The sequence below is a fragment of the Aspergillus udagawae genome, assembly GCF_001078395.1.
Source record: "Aspergillus udagawae IFM 46973 DNA, scaffold_1, whole genome shotgun sequence".
In the NCBI taxonomy this organism is placed as follows: Eukaryota; Fungi; Ascomycota; class Eurotiomycetes; order Eurotiales; family Aspergillaceae; genus Aspergillus; species Aspergillus udagawae.
Window position 1 is genome coordinate 437,335 of NW_025091264.1, and position 19,707 is coordinate 457,041.

General features: G+C 50.5%; 8 protein-coding genes across 8 annotated transcripts; 4 read left to right on the forward strand and 4 right to left on the reverse strand.

Annotated features, from left to right (window-relative positions):
* Positions 1 to 925: 925 nt before the first annotated feature.
* Aud_000123 (uncharacterized protein) lies at positions 926 to 1,402 on the reverse strand (the record flags this gene model as incomplete). Its single annotated transcript, XM_043285639.1, has 1 exon — positions 926 to 1,402. The coding sequence occupies one exon, from the start codon at positions 1,400 to 1,402 to the stop codon at positions 926 to 928; it is 477 nt and encodes a 158-aa protein (XP_043141574.1).
* Positions 1,403 to 1,442: 40 nt separating this feature from the next.
* Positions 1,443 to 4,560, forward strand: Aud_000124 (type I polyketide synthase; the record flags this gene model as incomplete). Its single annotated transcript, XM_043285640.1, has 6 exons — positions 1,443 to 1,622; positions 1,657 to 2,194; positions 2,251 to 2,376; positions 2,432 to 3,507; positions 3,566 to 4,214; positions 4,367 to 4,560. The coding sequence occupies 6 exons, from the start codon at positions 1,443 to 1,445 to the stop codon at positions 4,558 to 4,560; spliced, it is 2,763 nt and encodes a 920-aa protein (XP_043141575.1).
* A 2,629-nt stretch (positions 4,561 to 7,189) lies between these two features.
* Positions 7,190 to 7,654, reverse strand: Aud_000125 (uncharacterized protein; the record flags this gene model as incomplete). The annotated part of the gene is made up of 1 exon (XM_043285641.1): positions 7,190 to 7,654. The coding sequence occupies one exon, from the start codon at positions 7,652 to 7,654 to the stop codon at positions 7,190 to 7,192; it is 465 nt and encodes a 154-aa protein (XP_043141576.1).
* Positions 7,655 to 9,847: 2,193 nt separating this feature from the next.
* Aud_000126 (putative cellulose-binding GDSL lipase/acylhydrolase) lies at positions 9,848 to 11,092 on the forward strand (the record flags this gene model as incomplete). The annotated part of the gene is made up of 4 exons (XM_043285642.1): positions 9,848 to 10,007; positions 10,067 to 10,196; positions 10,247 to 10,713; positions 10,764 to 11,092. 4 exons carry the CDS (start codon positions 9,848 to 9,850, stop codon positions 11,090 to 11,092), a joined length of 1,086 nt encoding a protein of 361 aa, XP_043141577.1.
* Positions 11,093 to 12,126: 1,034 nt separating this feature from the next.
* Aud_000127 (uncharacterized protein) lies at positions 12,127 to 13,098 on the forward strand (the record flags this gene model as incomplete). Its single annotated transcript, XM_043285643.1, has 2 exons — positions 12,127 to 12,339; positions 12,394 to 13,098. The coding sequence occupies 2 exons, from the start codon at positions 12,127 to 12,129 to the stop codon at positions 13,096 to 13,098; spliced, it is 918 nt and encodes a 305-aa protein (XP_043141578.1).
* Positions 13,099 to 13,147: 49 nt separating this feature from the next.
* On the reverse strand, positions 13,148 to 14,004 carry Aud_000128 (YoaK family protein; the record flags this gene model as incomplete). Its single annotated transcript, XM_043285644.1, has 3 exons — positions 13,148 to 13,749; positions 13,794 to 13,823; positions 13,872 to 14,004. The coding sequence occupies 3 exons, from the start codon at positions 14,002 to 14,004 to the stop codon at positions 13,148 to 13,150; spliced, it is 765 nt and encodes a 254-aa protein (XP_043141579.1).
* Positions 14,005 to 15,363: 1,359 nt separating this feature from the next.
* On the forward strand, positions 15,364 to 16,456 carry Aud_000129 (isocitrate lyase/PEP mutase family protein; the record flags this gene model as incomplete). The annotated part of the gene is made up of 3 exons (XM_043285645.1): positions 15,364 to 15,573; positions 15,632 to 15,779; positions 15,834 to 16,456. 3 exons carry the CDS (start codon positions 15,364 to 15,366, stop codon positions 16,454 to 16,456), a joined length of 981 nt encoding a protein of 326 aa, XP_043141580.1.
* A 553-nt stretch (positions 16,457 to 17,009) lies between these two features.
* Aud_000130 (uncharacterized protein) lies at positions 17,010 to 18,905 on the reverse strand (the record flags this gene model as incomplete). Its single annotated transcript, XM_043285646.1, has 4 exons — positions 17,010 to 17,350; positions 17,407 to 17,664; positions 17,727 to 18,612; positions 18,672 to 18,905. 4 exons carry the CDS (start codon positions 18,903 to 18,905, stop codon positions 17,010 to 17,012), a joined length of 1,719 nt encoding a protein of 572 aa, XP_043141581.1.
* Positions 18,906 to 19,707: the final 802 nt, after the last annotated feature.

Genomic DNA, 19,707 nt, shown 5'->3' on the forward strand with positions numbered 1-19,707 from the left:
TTGGGGTACCCTCTAAAGTGGCCTGATAGGTTTAAGACCCTTGGTTAACTTCCCTTTATGTTCACATGGTCTCTAACTTCTCTTGCAATGATTCAAGCGGGGTGTACCTGTTAGTATCACGAGCCGTCTTCCAGGAGTTAGTGTGGTGGACATTCTTAAGTAGCCACTGAGTACTCAGGGGCTTGAGCTCGCAAGCTGTTAGATACAGGAGCGTGGCTTCAGAGTTGGTCAGTCGGTCCCAGCTAATTGGTCATCGGCATGAACCATGAAAAATGCGTAGCTCATCGTCCGCTAGAGTGAGAGCTGCATGATGCAGCAGCAATGTGTTGCGAGGTCTTTCCATCTTCAGTTTCTTTACCTCAGTGAAAGGAGCTGTCTTGTGGAGTTCTTCATCCTCTAGATCTTCGGCATCGTCTCTTCGCGGGTTGAAATCGGAAGCCGCCGCAAGGGAGCGAGACTGATGCTGGGAATTGAATGAAAACGCAAAACAGTGAGATGCTCTGATTCGGCGAGAACTGCATGCTCACTAAAAGTGGATAGGCCTGAATTGAGCTTGTGCCTGTATTATTAAGCGTTCTTCTGCGGACTTGTCTACTAACAGCGATTTAATATCAGCTGTTAGTATTCCAGGACTTACTAGAGCATGTAGAGTCCATGCTCGCTCAAAGGCCTCACTGGAACTGTAGAGAAGATATGCATTCTCGCCATCTCCCTTCTTGTCAAGGTAGAAATGTTTAGCTTTGTTTAATAGTAAAGACACCATTTTCTGCCCCAGCCCTTTCTGATGTAGTTTAAGGGCTGCAACATGAGGTTCCTTAATTAGGAAAAGAGGGCCATGGTCAAGCTTATTTGCCCATATACCAGTCCCTTTTTGCACCGGATAACCATTATACTTGGTCTTAACTGTTCCATATTGATCAAAGACTTAGAAGGCCACATCGCACATTTCCGAGCTAAGCACTTCCATCTTTTCCCAGAATTCAAAGCGCATGCCCTCTCGATGAATATACTGGGCTAGAGCAATGGCGACAGCGGCATCATTGCAAGTGCATTCAGTGACAAAGGTTTTCATCCACCTGGATTGGTCCATTCCCTCATCGGTCAAGAAGAGCTGAATCTTCACCGTTTGTGCCGTGTCACCGGAGATGGTATACTCATGCTCTTCAATATTTTGTTCACGATCCAAATCCTCGCTCTCAACATCCCTCCGCCACTCTTCTTCCTCGGGGTCGTCAAATCCATCGTATTCAGAGCCATAATCCGTCGACTTATCGCCCTCGAAGTCCGCTCCGTCGAAGTCCGCTCCTGGCCATGAAAGAATTGTCAGTATGTTTCCCCTGGATGAGGGTGCTTGGGCAGAAGTGTTAAAGAAAAGTGGGTTTGCCGGAGTCCAGCATATCATCCATGATTCTGAAGATGCAAACCTCCATCAATTGTCTTTGATGGTGTCTTCCGTCGAGCGTGCTATTTCTTTCGATTTCTCCGAAGTGGTCGTCGTCAACCCGGAAATTTGCGGTACCGATGTTTCTGCATTCTCTGCCAATCTTGCGGGTCTGCTGATTAAACTCGGTTTGTCCGTCAGCCAGAGGAATTGGGATACCATAGGAGACGTGTCTGGAAAAGTACTGGTATCCTTTTGGGAGATTGATAGCCCAGTCCTTGGGGAGATGTCGGAACCAGTCTTTGAAGTGGTTAAGGGCATGGGCGTTGAACAGCGCGGGCGTCTTGTGGATCACCCAAGGTGGTCAGGTCTCTGGTCCTTTCAAGCCATATTCTGGCGTTTGCACGGGCTTCTTTCGAGCTCTTCGCTCGGAGAATCCCGAGAAACGCCTCGGCACATTGGACCTATCTCTAAATCTTGATCTGCATTCAGAGCTCGCCGCCACTCTGGTTTCTGAAGTTTTTGAGGGCCTTTTCAGCACAACAGAGCGAGAAACCAGAGATTACGAGTTCGCGGAGGACGAGTGCTGCCTGTACGTGCCACGACTTGTCGAAGATCCGGCGCTGAATTCGGCAATGCGAGCGTTGAATGAAAAGCCTCGACCCGTCATGGAGAAACTGCTCCAAGAAGAGCGACCGTTAAAGATGGAACTTGGCGAGCCTGGTCTACTCAGTACGTTCCAATTTGTCGATGACAAACAATTCCAGGAGCCCTTGGGTGGCGATTATGTAGAAATGAAGGTTCTGTGTACTGGTAAGTGTATCGCGTCACCATTGCCGTGTACCATCCCTGTAACTCACTCCTCGCAGGGCTCAACTTTGTGAACGTGATGGCACCCTTAGGACAAGTTCCTACGCCTACTCTTGGCTGTGAAGTGGGAGGCATCATCACCAAGGTAGGACCGGCTGTGACCAAGTTCAAGGCAGGAGATACAGGTACGCACAATGATTTGCCGCACAATGGCTAGTTTTGATGAGCTAACTTGGGTAGTGGCGGGTATGCTTCAAGGCAGTTTCGGCACTCATGTTCGTATCAGGCAGACCGTCATCCAGCACGTCCCTGCCCATATGACTGTCGAAGCAGCAGCCACCGTCATCACCGCCTTCTCGACCGCATGGATAGGGCTGGTCAGTAGGGCTAGACTGCGTCAAGGAGAAACGGCACTCATTCACTCCGGAGCTGGTGGCGTGGGCCAAGCCGCAATTCAGAGTTGCCAGTACTTGGGCGTGGAGGTCTACACCACCGTGGGCTCCGTAGCCAAGAAAGACCTGCTTATGGAGCGCTACAGGATCCCCGGGGACCACATTTTCAATTCCAGGGATGGCACTTTTGCCCAAGGTGTCATGAGAATGACAAAGCGCCGTGGTGTTGATGTGGTCCTCAACTCTCTGTCAGGAGAATTCTTGCGTCAGTCCTGGCATTGCCTAGCTGATTTTGGACGCTTCATTGAAATCGGCAAACGAGATCTCCTGGGAAACACGGGCCTCGATATGCAGCCCTTCCTTCGTGGTGTCAGTTATATGGGTGTTAACCTCGAGCAGTTCCACCCCACCAGTACAGCGCACATGGAATTGTCAGAGGCTCTCCAAGACATTTTCGACCTCCTCAGCATCAAGAAATTGAGAGAGCTGTATCCTATAACGATCTATACCTATTCTGAGGTAGAGCAGGCTTTCCGAGCGCTACAGTCAGGGAAGGTGCCTGGCAAGATTGTTGTCCGAGCCAGCCCAGACGATATAGTTCCAGTCCTACCCGCCGCCAACCCTTCCTTCACCCTGGATGCCAACGCAACGTATTTGTTAGCCGGTGGCCTTGGGGGGATCGGGAGAAGCATTGCGGACATGCTCCAGTCTCATGGCGCCAGGTACCTAGCGTTTCTCTCCAGGTCCGGTGATTCAAAGCCAGAGGCACAAGCGTTTTTGAAGCAGTTGAGCCGTTACGGTTGCACTGCCAAGGCGTACACTTGTGTCATCTCCGACCGTGAAACGGTCTTTCAAGCAATTCGACAATGCAGCTCTGAGCTACCGCCCATCAAGGGCCTTGTTCAATGTTCCATGGTACTGAAGGTAAGATGAGAATCATTTTCAGCCCTACTGGCGGCCCGTTCAGTCTGACAATGAGTAGGACGGATTGTTTGATAACATGTCTTATGACGACTGGATCACCTGTACCGGGGACGACTGGATCACCTGTACCGGGGCCAAAATTCAGGGATCCTGGAATCTTCACGAGGCCCTGCCCAAGCACCTCGACTTCTTCGTCATGCTCTCGTCTATCTCGGGCATTATCAGGAACCCTGGGCAAGCGAACTACTCGGCCGCGAATGTCTACGAAGACGGTCTTGCTCACTTTCGACGCCGACAAGGGTTGGAGGCAACAGCCTTGGACCTTGGTGCTGTCCGAGACATCGGCTATCTAGCTGAGTCCGAAAACGCCGCTAACATGAGCCATTTGCAGGCACTGCAGGTGAGCGAAGCGGATATCCATAACCTTCTTGAGGTCGTTATCACGCGTCGCAGGCTTGGGGATGATGAAATACCGGCGCAAGTGGTGAACGGCCTGGTTACCGGGGACGAGATGGAGGAGGTCATCCAGCGTACACATTGGGCTCGAGATGTCAAATTCTCGATTCTATGGAAAACAAGCGAATCCAGCGCGGATGCTGGAGTTCTGGCGGGGTTGGACGCCTTCACTAAGGCGGAGTCACTGGTGGCGGCTGCCGCGATCGTTGAAGACCATCATTTCGCGGATTGCCAAAGTGTTGGTGATGCCTGTAGAGGATATCAGTAACACACAACCCTTGCATTCTTATGGAGGTGAGTCCCTTTGGGGCTTCTCATTCCCATCTCGTCCTTCTACCTTTTCTTTTCGACCCCCAGCTGCAAATCCGTTATTCACGGTAGACCCATACTGACTGTCTAACAGTGGATTCCTTGGTTGCAGTCGAAATGCGAGCATGGATGGCCAAAGAGTTCCAAACTGAGCTCTCTATCTTTGACATTCTCAGTTCAATCCCACTCTCGGGTCTAGCTATGAAGATTGTCCAGGAAAGCAACTTGCTGCCAGACAGGCTGAAGCAAGAAGTGCAGGAAAATGAAGCGTCTGCAGAGATCAAATAGGTGGAGCGAGTCTTCTCGCGTCTCATAAATGCAATATTATCGTCATAATGGAAGACTAATACGCTCGAGTAAACGTATATATCATTTCAGTTTAGGAAAAGGGGAATCCGTGGTTTCCCACCCTGTGGAGGAAGGTTTGCTTGATGTATTGTTGGGCGTACAGTTGTATTTGGAGTACTCTAATAGTAAAATTCAGAGACGAGGTAGAGACCAGAGTAATACAAACCAATAATCATCGGAATACCCCCGGTCTTAGCCTTGGGCTTGGGTGCTGATTCTCATCAAAACTTTTGAGTGGACAGCCGGTGTGGATCACATGATGGTATGATGATTCTACCTATAGCTACTATTTTCCCTGGTTGCACTAGAGTTGCAATCGGTCCGAAGGCGACAGCCCCAGTTGGACCGAACCACTGCGATTTCAAGTCCAAATTTTAGAAATCAGAACCAAACCTGATCTGTTCTGATTTGGTGCGAGTTTCACTACAAAATCCGCCCCTAGGCTACTACCGAGCCAGTCTGTACATTCAGCCGTACCCGATTCAGTCCCAACCTGTTGATGCAACAAGACTACCAACGAACTTGGCCCCACTGTTCACTAATCAACGCGAGATACTGTTGAATAGACTCCACTCAACCACACACCGTTTTCTGGCCTCTCTCACTTGTTGGAGTTTAGTTTAAATACCTCTATCATTTAGGACTTATTCCAATGCAACTTTTGACGCGACAAAAAGCCCCTCCGGCGCAGATCTTGCGATTTACAAAATGGCTCAACCCAAGGATGCTGAGAACAAGGAGTCCATCGACTATGAGGGAAGTTGCCACTGCAAGGCAGTGAGTTTCTCTGTGAAACTACCGTCTCTGTTATCACAATTGACGGTGATATCTTGTAACTGTATGTGCATTGGCGCATAACCCCTGCATGATTGTACGCGCGCCGTCTGCGTAATACAAAAAGGCTTGACTGTTATACTAAGAAACACTCCAGGTAGCTATTGTCACATTGCAGGCAGTCTGCTCACGTTCGTGGGTAATGTTAAGATCTATCAAGGAGCGAGTTCACTGAAGGTTAGTGTCTGCTAAAACAGCTACCTGTCCACCCATGAATACTTACAGTCCGCCGTATTGAGCTACTGGTGAAGCAATTGCTAGAACGCGTGGTTAATTTTGCATAGGAATATCGGTTCGGTTCGCATACTATACAGATCTTCTTTTGCGGGACCTGCGGGGCCAATGTATACAACAAATCGCTAAACCCGAAGTTTAGATATGGCGAACATGCTGTTAATGTAGGTCGAATAATTTATTTCCAAACGCTTTGATCTTCTGTCTCTATGGATAACGCCTTGTTAATATCGTGGAAGAGAGCGTACATTTAGGCTAACCAGTATACTGTTGCTCCATTTTAGGTGCGCCTATTACACGGTATTGATTTGGAGACCATAGAGGTTACCAAGGTGGATGGGAAGACAGTACAATTACCTCCGTTAGCAGAGAGACCGCTCTAAGGCCCGCGAATATACTCCACAAGCAGGGAAAATATACGCGTAAAACGCTGCACCACGCCTCTAAAAATTCCCCACAGACAAAGAAAGCTCCAAAGAGGTAAAGCAAGCTGGAGTTCCTGGAGAGACAGTTCAAATTCCAGTGAGAATGACTACTTGAATCTCCTCTGTGTTCTGATTGATGTGTCGCGTTTCACTTTCTTTTAAACAATCAATGTTTTATTCTTTTGCTCACCCCTATCCTATGTAGTGATCTGATGATATTATTTTCGAGGTGGTTTAGACTAATGTACAGTCCCATAGTCAGCTGACTTCACGCTGCTCCCCAATTACTACTGGATAAGGGGCACCACAGCAAAGGCCATGAAATCCGTATTATTCTGATAGTTGAGGAAGTACTCTTGCAATGTCAACAATTTTGAGCAGGGACATATCATGTTGATTAAATGCAGATGAAGCCTAAATGTTTCCCAAGAAAGATCTGGTGTAAAAACCCCCCTTCCCCCGTGAGTACCGTCAGATTAGTCCCACAGACCTCGCAATCTGTCAGATAACTCGGAAATTTGGGAACGGACTGTTCCGATTTCTGGTATGGACGTGATCCAGCATTTGCACAGTGTACGCGGCTTAGACCCCGAGAATGACGATGAGTCGCGGTAACGATCACTGCCATGAGAACAATCCTGCTTGGAAATGAAGAGCCGAAACCGGGCAAGTGAGTGGTCCAGACGAATGAGGAGTTCAAGGCCCCTCAGCTGAACTCCAAGGCGGTGCTCGTCCTTGGGAGCGAGACAAGTGCATCCCGCCACACTACCGGAGGTAGTTGGGGTGGGTTCCTCTGCAGAGCATCGCCCATCATCCATGGTCCTAAGGCTATTGTAGAGCCGAAAATTGAATTCAATAATCCCGATACACATTTTAACCGCCTCTATCACCGCGACCCGGACGATTCTCCACTTGGATTGCTCTGTTCGCTGCTGCTGCGACGATGGATTGTTTTGGAGCACGGAAGCTGTTTGGTTGAGCTTGTCCAAAGTCTGAAAGATCAAGGAGAGCTCGTTTTGGTCAGTCTCAGTGAGTAAATTAAGACTTTTAGATTTGCAGCGATTGTGGAGCTCTCCTTAGAGCTTAAGCGCATTATTGAAGTCTTGTTCGCCATCGGTTTCGGAACTCTCAGTGACATCGCCGGTGACGTAGCAGCTCTCCATCATAAGCGCATCCATTTGAAGTGACTCTGTTGTTTGTGCAAAATCTGATGCGAAGAATCCTATCTGAGCACCAACAGAATTGGGTGTTATCAACTGCCCAAAGCGCTCACTATCGGAGCCAAATCGCCCGGTTTCTTCGAAATTATAACCCGCAGATACGTCAGTGACCGGGTCCTCAGTGAGAGTTTCTGAAATTGGGTGCCATGCCGTACTTTCCCATCGATTCGTTTCATCTGGGACACGGCGACCCGCATTTAACTGGTTCTGTGACGAGTCTTTTGGCGGCTGTGACCCATTGGGGTTTTCTAGCAGGCCTTCCGATTGCGCCAGCATCTGCAGGACAGTGATAGTCTGTGGTAACCCAGCAGAAATTGGCATAGCAGTGTGACTGTGCGGCGCGGCCTTGGTATTGATGGATGACGTCTGTTTTCGGGGTCGTCCAATCTTACTCCGGAGGGAAAAGAGGCAGCGCCGCTGATTGAGCCGGCATGCCTCGCAACTGCTCCCAGATCCGGTGAGCGACGGCTCAAGCTACTACATTGCTTGATGAACCATGATGAGATATCATTCAGAGCTAAGCATTCCATCTTGTTAGTCTTCCTTTTTTGATGCCATCGCAAAGATTGATCTGGACACGCAAAAGGTCCTGATCTGGAGCCATGAACATCATACTCCTGGAGAAGCTGTCTTTGTTCCTGATGGACAAAATGATACTGAAGATGCTGCGTACCTCCTCAGCATCGTTCTTAATGGTGACGCAGGCACAAGCTACCTTCTCTGTCTCAATGCGCGTGACATGAGGGAAGTAAGGCGCGCTGATTGTGCTGCAGCGGTGGGCTTCGGTTTCCATGGAACACATTACCCTCCTCCACAATATAAACCAGTCGTTCCCTCGGCTCCCATCAGTGTCCTTGGTGATGTAGACTCGTAGGGGCTGAAAATCGGAGTGCTGGGGCTACATTAGGACCGCTCACAAAAATAGGCGAATAACGCTGTTGACCGCGGAGGAGAAGCAACTAATCAACCATAGTTCAAGATTGTGCGGGTCGTTGACAAGATCCATCTCATTTTTGTGCCTTTTCTGATCAATCTCAGTGTGGTTGAAGAGGAAGTACATATTATGTATGAATGACAGTGTTTACTTGATTCTGGGGACAGCCTAAAATGGCATTTTCCAGGGGCCGGAACGAGGACTCTGTAGTTGCGTACAGTACGGAATCAGACCTCCATATAACAGGCGCATGCAGAAGTTCGAAACATGTTAATACGTTTGGTATTAATCTCCGACACCACGGAATGCGAATGGAGCAAACAACTGAAGGCTACCATTCCCCATAACCAGTAAGACCTGTCCCCGCACAGACATTGGTCAGAAGAAAGACTTGGTGAGCATATGCCGGGGCGTCATCGTAAGGACAGCGGGTATAGGCAAAAGAGAGCCGATAAGATATAGGTTAATCTGCATACGATCAGTAAAAGCAGCAAAGAGTATTCGCCAGGCAACGCTAAAAATGGAGACAGTTTAAGATGAGCTTTGAAAAGGTAGAGATGGTGCTTCAGGCGATGCGAGTAAAGAGTTCATCAATCAACAGGAAGGCTACTTTATAGCTACAAGGTCCCTCTGTAGATAATTCTCCGGAGCCACTGAGGACGCAAGGGGGGTGTAGAATCCAAGGATATCTCCGAAAAGCCTGTCCTTCTTGCATTAAACAGGTCAGCTCTTAAAAACATCATTCGCCCAACTTGGTCTACAGCAAGATCTACAAATAGAGCTGAAATAAAAGATGAACCTTGACGCTGCAACATCCTACTATTGAAATCATCAATGACGAAACACAACCTAGACCCATCGATGTTGAGCAGATGCTACAGTTGCGATGAGCTTTTACCAACATCTGCTGGACTGCGTTCCCTAGCTTCCGTTATAAGAAGTACCTTAGAGCTAGATATATAAATTAACAACTTCCATCCGCGGACCTTCCAACACGAAGACAGCCACTATAGACATGAGAGTGTTGTATAAATAGAATTCCCTTTTAATGGTTTAGGTCCTGTTATTTCTGTTGAATAATATCACACAGAAACGGTTCACACAAATGATTCATATTATCACGGTCTTACGCCATGACATGAGAAATCCATGTCTCCGCTTCAACCCCCCGCATTCGTCACGGGGAGCAACACTAAATTGCGGGGAGATGGCTGAAGAAATCAATAAAGTTAAGCTCGTCCCCAGATGGAAACATTCAGCCAATAATTTGGCCAGTTGGACGGCTAAAACAAGGAGAAATAACGCACTCGTTCCGGCTTGCCGGGGGAACTGGCCGAGATTTGATTGCCCCTTACCCTTTTGATCACGGACGTCGATAGAGACCGCAATTCTGAAGGCTCATATATTGGACACCAAGCGTCTTTCCACCAATGAGTCTCCTTCAATGGGCTTTAATGCAGAGACGTCCAGCTCTATATATTTTGAGGATCGTCTCGTTAGAATGCATTGTCTGAGGTAACGACCACCGTACAAATTTCCAATCATCTTCCGGTCTTGTGCTCATTACTTGGCCTTCCATAATGCTGGTTACATCAATGGTATCCGTGACTGCCTCCTTGGCTCTGGTACTTGGTGCCAATGCACAAGCATCATTATATGCTCAGTGTGGTGGCCAGGGCTACTCGGGCCCCACCTCGTGCGTCTCTGGAGCTGTCTGTACAGCTTGGAACTCTTGGTACTGTACGTCTGTTGCAATTCATACTATTGAAGCCAGATAATTTCTCATCGTCAACACTTAGATCAATGCGTCCCTGGAACAAGCACTCCACCGAGTACCACAACAACCACAGCGACCACAGCGACCACAACGACCACAATTACCACAACTACCACCGCCACACCCACTGGGTTAAAGTACTTCATCACTTTGTGAGTTTCCCTCAGCTTCACGCCGGACGTTCTTGAACTCATCAAGCTAGTGGCGACTCCTACTCGCAGACCGGATTCGACATCGGCAGCACCAAGCCCTCCGCCTTGAATCCGCTCGGGAACCCCAGTATGCCAGGATGGACGACGAGCGGAGGCTTGAATTGGATCGGCTTCCTCATCTCAAAATACAACACGTCCCTGACCCTCTCATACAACTTTGCCTACGGTGGAGCGACGACCAACGCCAGCCTTGTCGCTCCATATACCTCTACCGTCCTTAGCTTCATCGACCAGGTCACCGAGTTCACCAACAGCATCGCCTCGAAGCCATCTTACGCACCGTGGACCAGCAAAAACACCCTCGTTGGGGTCTGGATGGGCGTAAACGACGTCGGCAACTCGTACTGGCAGTCCAATATTGACGACCTTCTCACCAAGATCATGGATAGCTACTTTGGGCAGTTGCAAATTCTGTACAACGCTGGAGTGCGCAACTACGTGCTCCTCGACGTTCCTCGTAAGCCTTGGTTCTCTTTGATTTCACGTGTGGATTCTAATAGTTTACAGCAATCCAACGCTCCCCACTCATGCTTTCCCAAGGCACCAGTGCCACTACCGCGGAAGCAGCAGTGATTGCAAAGTACAACAACCTGATCGCGACATATCTCGCTAACTTCAAGTCCAAGAATAGCGGTGTCACAGCGACAGTCGTGGATACGCAGGCGCCGTTCAATAAGGCATTGGATAATCCCGCGGCATATGGTGCGGCCAATGCCACCTGCTATAACAGCGATGGCACCGCCTGTTTGTGGTTTAACGACTACCATCCGGGCATTGCAATCCACAATCTCACGGCACAGGCTGTTGCTTCTGCTTTGAAGGGGTCTTTCTTCTAGGCTACTCTCCTTATACCACTGTACATAGTCATTAGTGATCAATTCTGAACCCAGCAGCATCCTTACAAGGAGTATTCAATTCTCTCAATACCTCCATGGCCATGAATTGATTCCCACTTAGATCTTTCACAGTCATCAACAAAGAGTTTTCCCGATTCCTTCTTGGCCTGCCGGTTTTATTGAGTAGACAATATCCATAATGTTTACGCATACTGTCCTGTAGTATGGACTGGCAAATGATACATCACCTCTCCAATCACCAGGAATTTGGTGTGTCATCCATTTGATCTCTGTACTTTCGAGGGTCATTGACTCATCCATTTCGTACAATAAATACGCCAGGAAACAGCTGGTATGTCCTTCATGGGTAAAATCGTAAGACACATCACACTGTTCCAGACTTGAGTCGCCGAAGTCCCGCCGGATCAGGCCGCTTTTCAACGAGTTCACAGGGGATCACATCATCACACTCAATGATCTGCAGCGGCAAAAGCAATACAAGCTAGTGATGCAGCCTTTGGGAGGACTCATCTCAGTTCAATCATCATGTGCGGTGGCGTACCACCTGCATCAGCATCACCTGCAAATGACCCAAGCCATGCTCCTGGCTGCATATGGTAGACATGAGAGTGCAGATCGGAGAAGCTGAATCCGATCGCGAGTGGGCCTTGACACCAACAGGAATCAGGATGTGATTCCTGCAAGGGATACACAAGCTCCTCTTTGGGTTAGAAGGAATGGTCCGGCCGTAGGGCCAGCCATGGACGTCGATCATAAGGGATGTCTCACATTGTTAATTGGAGCCAGGAACCATTTCCTTTGCTTTTTCTCGCGGTGATTGGTTGGGTTGCTGATATCACCTGGTTTGAGATGTGATTCAGCTGACTCCAATAATAGGTTATTTCGTAAACATTCTTGGTCTGAAGCCTGCATTCCAGGGATATTTCCGTCACCCGTCAGCATAAACCAGAAGGAAATGTATAAATTGCGGCCTGGAAGATGTCCTCAACCAAACCAGAGAGTAGTATCAAACGATGTATTCATACACGATTGGGGGTGCTCTTTTGACCGCTTGCTGCCTGTCGGCCCTGGCGACGGCGTCGAGTTCTGATCATCATGCCGACGACAATCCCAGGTACTCCTTTAACGATCTTTGGTCTATGGAGAAAAGTTTCTGGGATAACTTTCTCTACCCGGCGAACCTAGCACAGATCAACGCCACGGATGACTCTGTTTTTGCCGAAAATGTATTTCTTGCTGATCGCCGATGAAATCAGGATCACACTGACATACTGGTTTAGGTCCAAGGTCGAGTGGACATCACACGCACCTTTGACGGCCGCGAGCTCAACAATGAATATATCTTTGGACTGTTCTCCGAGCCAGAACATCTTAGTCTCGTGGGCGTCCCCATCGCATACAACATCACCCAGTTCACAGCCAACAGCAACATCGCCTCGGCCACGACAGTTGTCACCTTCAACGCGACCTCCTTTGGAATCATCATCCCCGTAACCATCGACACCTGGATCGAATGGGACGCGCAGAAGAAGATCGTGCAGTACGACGCCACATTCCGGTGGTTCGGGTTCCTCCTCGACGCGCTTCTCAAAGCGCAAGCCGCGAGGATGAATACCACCGACCCGGCCGTAGTGCAAGCAGCGCTTACGCAGCAACTAGCAAGCACAATCTGCCAGACACACGAGGACTACTGCAAGGGGGCGGACCAGCAATACGAGAGCAAGGACGCCTGCATGGATTACCTGACCACCAAGACGCGGTTCGGACAGGCGTTTGAGCTGGGCCGGGATACCTTGCTCTGTCGCGAGGTACATGAGCATATGGTCAAGTACCGGCCGGATATACACTGTGCGCATATCGGGCCTACGGGGGGTGACTACTGCGTGGACGACAAATCGTATGAGCAGGTGGTGCTGGAGAGGTATTTCCGGGACTCGTTTATTGCGTATGGGTATGGGGAGGAGCAGAATATCTGGGTTGCGTAGATGTAAGGCTCATGCTGTCAAGTTGTCATCGTTCTAGTTAATAGGAGAGTTATACTGCAATTTCCCCCTCCTTCTCTCTCCAGAACATCCAAGAAACAGAAATAATCAGCTTCAATCCAGCAGCCAGCCACAGCGCAGGCGAGATATCGTGCGTCGCTTTGGTGATCCATCCTCCAGCAATTGCACCGATCAGCGTCAGGACAAACGCCACCACTCGGCGATCCCGCTTCTCGTTGCGAAGGAGAAACAGCTTCGGGTCTGAGACAAGATCACAGAGAAGACTGGTGATGACCACGGTTGGAATCTCGTTGAACCCCAATGCCCGACTAGCGACGATCTGACCTGCAGACTGGATACTCAAGAGCACAATGGGGGCTTCCTGGCTCCAATGCATCTCGCTCGAAGCAGGGTTCGAGGGGATGCCAGGTATTACGCCGCTCTGTACCAGCGAAGCAGTGATTACCAGCATAGCAACTTGTAGAAGGAAAGAGAGGACCAAGGTGCCTCGGCGCTTGGGTCCGAGAAGACGGTTCAGCCGAGCGAAGAGAAAACAGCCGATGACGAAGCATCCGATCGAGGTGAGGGAGCGGGCCCAGCCGTATGGCTTAAGGTTCTGGTTTGAAGCGCCCAGGCCGACGAAAATGGTGTTTCCTTAAAGATGAGCCGCGTTCATGATGTCGTTCTGGTTGACTTACCCGTTTGCATCGAGACGAAGGTGTTGTAGGCTGCGCAATCAGTGGCTGCAGGATAAGATGGATAACGGGACTGCTTACCATTGTAGAGGGTGCTATCTACAAGACCAGAGCTCAGGCAGCAAGCATATAGGAGCACCTCTGCGTTTTTGGCATTGATGTCTGTTTGGAAGAAACCAGAAATGTTCTTCTTGGGGTCCGACGAGGTGGACATTGTGGTGATCCTTGATCAAAGAGTAAAGAGGAACGAAATTACAGCGCCGCGAGATACTGGGAGACCGTGGGATATTCTCAAAAGAGACGATTCCAATCCCCCTCGTATCGACGTTAGATTTTCACCACTAGCTTGATTAAGACCCTCACTTTCCGTAGCATTGTGCAGCGAGATTAGCACGGATTTACCCCATAGCAACCCGGAGCAGTCGGTCCCGTCTAATCAGTTCATTTATTTCGGATTCCGGCATGATTCTCACATAATAACCCTTCTTCGCGCCATTCGGGCTGCTCAATGAGGGGTGACGATGGCGCCGAGACTACATCCCTGGCGCCTAGCGTCTTGGCCAGTTCACGCCGGAGGAAATTGTGCATCAGGGCTGAGTCGAGCTCGGGGTGATTCGGTGACTGGAGAGGTCAGAAACATTGAATGGCTGAAAAGACACGGCCTCCATTCCAACGACTCATGTCTCCGTCAACAATGAGCCAGGCATTGCGCTCCACAAGATCCAGCACGTTCGACCTCGGTTCCTCCCCGACCACACTTCTAAAATCTCCAAGACGCTTGGCTAGCAGTGCGATACTGTGATTACCCTATTTGGGGGACTGCGCATTTTCTCGGGGTATCCCAGCAGGAATCTGTAGACCATGGACTCAATCGTAGATGATCTACACGGTCCGAAATCCAAAAATGACCGCCACGTTTTGACGAAAGCAAGATTGTAAAACGCGATCGTCGCTGGTCAATGGCACGTACAGGTTGCAGATCAACTTCTTCACGGGCTTTTTCCGCCTATCAGCACGTCGAATGCAGACGCACACCATTCCACTTGGCCTGCGAACTTTGTGGCTATGTTGTATCACGCTAGCTACACCAAGGACATCGTGAGCCGGGGTCCTCTACAGAGGAATCCTCGTTGGCTGGATATCGTTCGGTCCGGAGTCCGGATTTTGTTGTGAATCATCCTCGCCAGACGGGTTGTGCTTGCCACTGGATGGATAAGGGCGTCGCATGAAGCATCCACAATAATGCCTGCATTCTGGGCGCGCCTGTGTCGTCAGCAGCCAAGCGAGGTTAATATGGATGATAAGCACGAGGATATGGTATGATATGGCCGAGTTGGTTGCTACGAGTCGACATGGAGGGTATTATCCGCGGGTCTGAGCTGCGATAACGAGACCTTCTCGACCAGGGCTACTCGTCCGACGGAGAGAGATTGCACCGAGAACAGGGGATTGCAACGGAAATGAAGTTATAAAAGGGTGGATCTAGTCAGGCCAGATCACGGTCTTCACCAACTATCCTCTCCAACCTCTCAATACCACTATCTTCTCGGTACTTTCTCGGTACTTTGCCAAAATGAGCATCACCATCACTGTGGAGAAGGACGGCTTCTACGAGATTAACGGAGAAAGCCGTGAGCCCACAATCAATCTGTACATGATTGCCGGGGCTACCAAGCTCCGCAGACAGCTCCGTGAAACTGACGAGTTGATCGTCTGCCCGGGAGTCTACGATGGCCTGTCCGCACGGATTGCCATGCAACTTGGCTTCAAGGCCCTCTACATGGTATGCATACTCTCCCTACCTCCCCCAATCGCCTTCAGTGCCCACGCTGATCTCGTAGACCGGTGCGGGAACAACCGCCTCTAGACTCGGCATGGCAGACCTCGGGCTGGCCCAGCTGTACGACATGAGGACCAATGCGGAGATGATCGCTAACCTGGATCCCTTTGGCCCTCCTCTGATTGCTGATATGGACACTGGATACGGAGGTATGTAGCCTTCCGGATCTCCTCAACTCAACATTCCTTGGCTAACCTCTTCAGGCCCCCTCATGGTCGCAAAATCCGTCCAGCAATATATCCAAGCCGGCGTGGCCGGTTTCCACATCGAAGACCAAATCCAGAACAAGCGCTGCGGCCATCTTGCAGGCAAGAAAGTCGTCTCCTTGGATGAGTACCTCACGCGCATCCGCGCCGCAAAGCAGACCAAGGACCGCCTCCGCTCAGATATTGTGCTGATTGCCCGCACCGACGCGCTGCAGCAGCACGGCTACGACGAGTGCATTCGCCGTCTCAAGGCGGCACGGGACATTGGTGCGGATGTAGGATTGCTGGAGGGATTCACCTCCAAGGAGATGGCGCGCCAGGCTGTCCAGGATTTGGCCCCGTGGCCATTGCTGCTCAACATGGTTGAGAATGGGGCCGGTCCAGTGATTACAACAAAGGAGGCTAAGGAGATGGGGTTCCGGATTATGATCTTCTCATTTGCCTCACTGGCTCCTGCGTATCTGGGCATCAAGTCTGCCTTGGAGCGGCTGAAGAACGAGGGAATCACGGGCATCCCTGAGGGGCTGGGGCCCAAGAAGCTGTTTGAGGTTTGTGGGTTGATGGATTCGATGAGAATCGACACAGAAGCGGGAGGAGATGGGTTTACCAACGGCGTCTAATTAGATTTGAGATATTTTGTGCATTTCGTCGAACGCAACTTGTTTCCCACTGTATATTCATGACTGAGCCAATAAGTATTCAGATGGCTAAATTGAACTTCATGTCCGGCCCATCAGACTATTGCTGAAGGCGTTCGTAATATCAGGATTCGTGGAGGATCTACAGCCCATAGTGCCCGGCATATCCTGCAGTGATGCAAGAACCGTCATGGTTTTATCTATAGTGGCAAGGTCCTACAAATCAGCAAACTAGCAGCCTGAAATATTGTGTGATTGTCTCACATCCTCGCCCAGACTGTATACATTCTTCCCAGACCTCAAAATATCCCGAATACTGTGCTTCTTTAGTCCGTCCCAGCCAACTGTATGGCCACTGGTGCAAATGATACTTCATGCTTTACTTGCTGACTAGAAAGATTGCTCATGCAAATGTTCGAGTCGGAATATTAAAGCAAGGAGCTTATAGTTAATGGTCTATCTTAGCTACTGACAGTTTCGTTATATAAACAGACACTATTGCAAGAGCTCGTCCACAATATGACTATACGCACACTCAAGGACTTGCGGACGCAGCCGCCTCTTTCTGCTCGCGTCTCTTCTTCACATCTTCGGGCCGCACGCTCTTCCACTCGGCGCCAAAGGAGACCAAGAATGCCAACCCAGCCAGCGCAATACACCAGATCCATCCGGCCTTGATGCCGTTCATATACGCATGCACCACCGCAGCGAGATCCTCCTTGCGAGGGAACGCACGCGATAGTCCCGTGGAACCAGCGGCAAGGACGTCCGCGACAGGGATGTTGGGGCTTTCCTTTCTCAGCGTGTTGATGATGACGTTGTTCATGATGTTAGTGGCGGCTGAGACCCCGACAGTGCCGCCGATGAATTGGAAGACTGCGACTATTAGAGTACTACTCCGTAGTGGTGGATGCGGAACAGAGTTGACTCACAAAGAACAGTCGCCAGCGTCATGGACATGTCCACGCGCGGAGTGATTGCCTGGGCCACGATGACATTGAGCTGGATAATGAGTCCGGAGCCGATAGCGGCCAGGACCTGGTAGCCGATGTATTGGCCTGCTGTGGCAGCCGGGCCCATGGTGTAGATCAGTCCGGTCCCGACCGTGACGAACATGGCCCCTAGCATGAGGAAGGGCTGATAGAAACCGACCTTCCCAAGGAGGATGGATCCGACGAAACTAAAGATGGCTGGATTGGAGGGGTGAGGGTATGTTAGACGGCAGGCGTGAAACAAGGCAAGGCGCACTTACAAGTGGTCAGCACGGTGGGCAGCGTGCGAATACCCGACTCGGACGGGGACTGGCCTTGACCGGCCTGGAAAAAGATGGGCAGATTGTAGATCCGCGCGAATCCGGACCCCTGTGCGGTCAGGTTGAATAGAGCGAGGACGAGAATGCTTCGGCGTTTGATGATGCGGGGGACGACCATGGCCCCTTCGCCCTGCTTCCATTCCATCAGGGCAAACAAGATCATGAGGAGTCCGAACCCGACGAGCAATCCGATTGGGACACTGCTGTGCCAGGGATGTTTGACACCACCATCCTCGAGGGCCAGAAGAAGACACACCATGCCACCCACAAGGACCACCATCCCTGGAAAGTCGAACAGAGTGGGGATCTTATCGAATGTGGTGTGTGCCACGCGTGAGTGAGGGGGAGTCTTCAACAGAAGCAGGAGAATAATCGACGCGGCACCCCCGATGGGCAGGTTGACCCAGAAACACCATCTCCAAGTCACATACTGCGTGAAGACCCCACTCAGGATCGGACCAAGTACGGAAGACACACTCCAGACCGCGCTGGTGACGCCAAAGACGGCGTGTAGGTACTTAGGCCTTGTGATAAAGGCAAGGATGGTATAAACACCGCCGGTCACACCGGCACCACCGACACCCTGGATGGCTCGACCCACGATGAGGGCTGGGCTGTTGGGCGCGAGGGCGGCAATCAGACTCCCGAGCTCGAAGACACCCACGGCCGTGAGAAAGGCGGTTTTCAGGGGGAAGAACTTGTACGCTTTCCCCCAGAATGCCTGAAAGGTGGCCAGACACAAGAAGAACGCAGAGCCGTACCAGCCTTCCTGGTCGAGACTGTGGAACCTTTTGGTGATTGTAGGGATCGCAGTGGTGATAATGCTCTGGAAGTTGGAACGTTGGTTAGTTGCCGTAAAGCCATTGAACACCAAGACACTCTCACCATGTCCAGGGCGACAAGAAACATTGCCAGGAGCAATGCAACCGTGAGCACTGCCCCTCGTAGAGGGTCCGGGTACTTGACCGTAGGAGGACCAGCAGGCGGTGCTGCCGTTGCTTCTGGCTCTTTCTTTCCCGCCGCATCGATCGTGTCATCATCGGATGGAGGAATGGTAGCCTCTGTTTCTTGACTGGAAGGGGCGTTAGCTGCTGGGACTGCATCCTTTAGTTCAGACATGGTTGGATCGTGTCTGCTGCAGTCAATACGGTTTTGAGTTGACTGTATACGTATTCTTGACTGCAGGCGGAGGAGAGGATTTCTCTATCTACGACTCTGCCCTTAGATACCGGGAACTGCCCTTTCTAATCTTTCCTCTCATCATGGCAAGCTGCTCCAGTTACCTCTTCGGGCATGTTTGCAGTCTCCCGTGGGGATGGAAGAAAACCCCTACCTCTTGCGACATGTGGTGATTTACCCCAAGCAAAACAAACAGTTGCGGAATACTCACTTCCACTTGATTCGTCAGGGTCTAGGGGGGCCGATTAATCCGGGCGACAGCTTGGGCCTCCTCTCCAAAAGCCAGTGTTTGCATCTGCAGCCACGCCTCTGTTGGCGGGTTATGATTCGACATTCTGGCAGGGGTCAGATGGAAGAAAGGAGCCGACCCTGCAGGCTCGGCTCCTTTCTCGAACTGCCATTCGTGGGGCTGTCGGCGCGCGAGGCATTTCACGAGTTTGTCCGGTTTGATTGATTTGTTTCATGAGTCCGCATTGCAGATCTTGCTTCCGTTTCTATATCGAGATACTATGGGGCATGGAGTCTCGGTCCGGACACTATCGCTAGACTAAGGAGTACCTCGTCCGGACACTCTTTCGATCTGGTGGTATTCGTATTTCTGGCACTTTCTTGGTCTTGAGTCTAAGAAGTCTTAGCTGTCTTGAGTCTCTTGGCTCTTCAATCTGACCCGCAGCTAGGCTATCCAGCCCCTTGTCATTTTGAATGAGAACGCAATAATCTGTCAGAAACGACGTAATCGAGG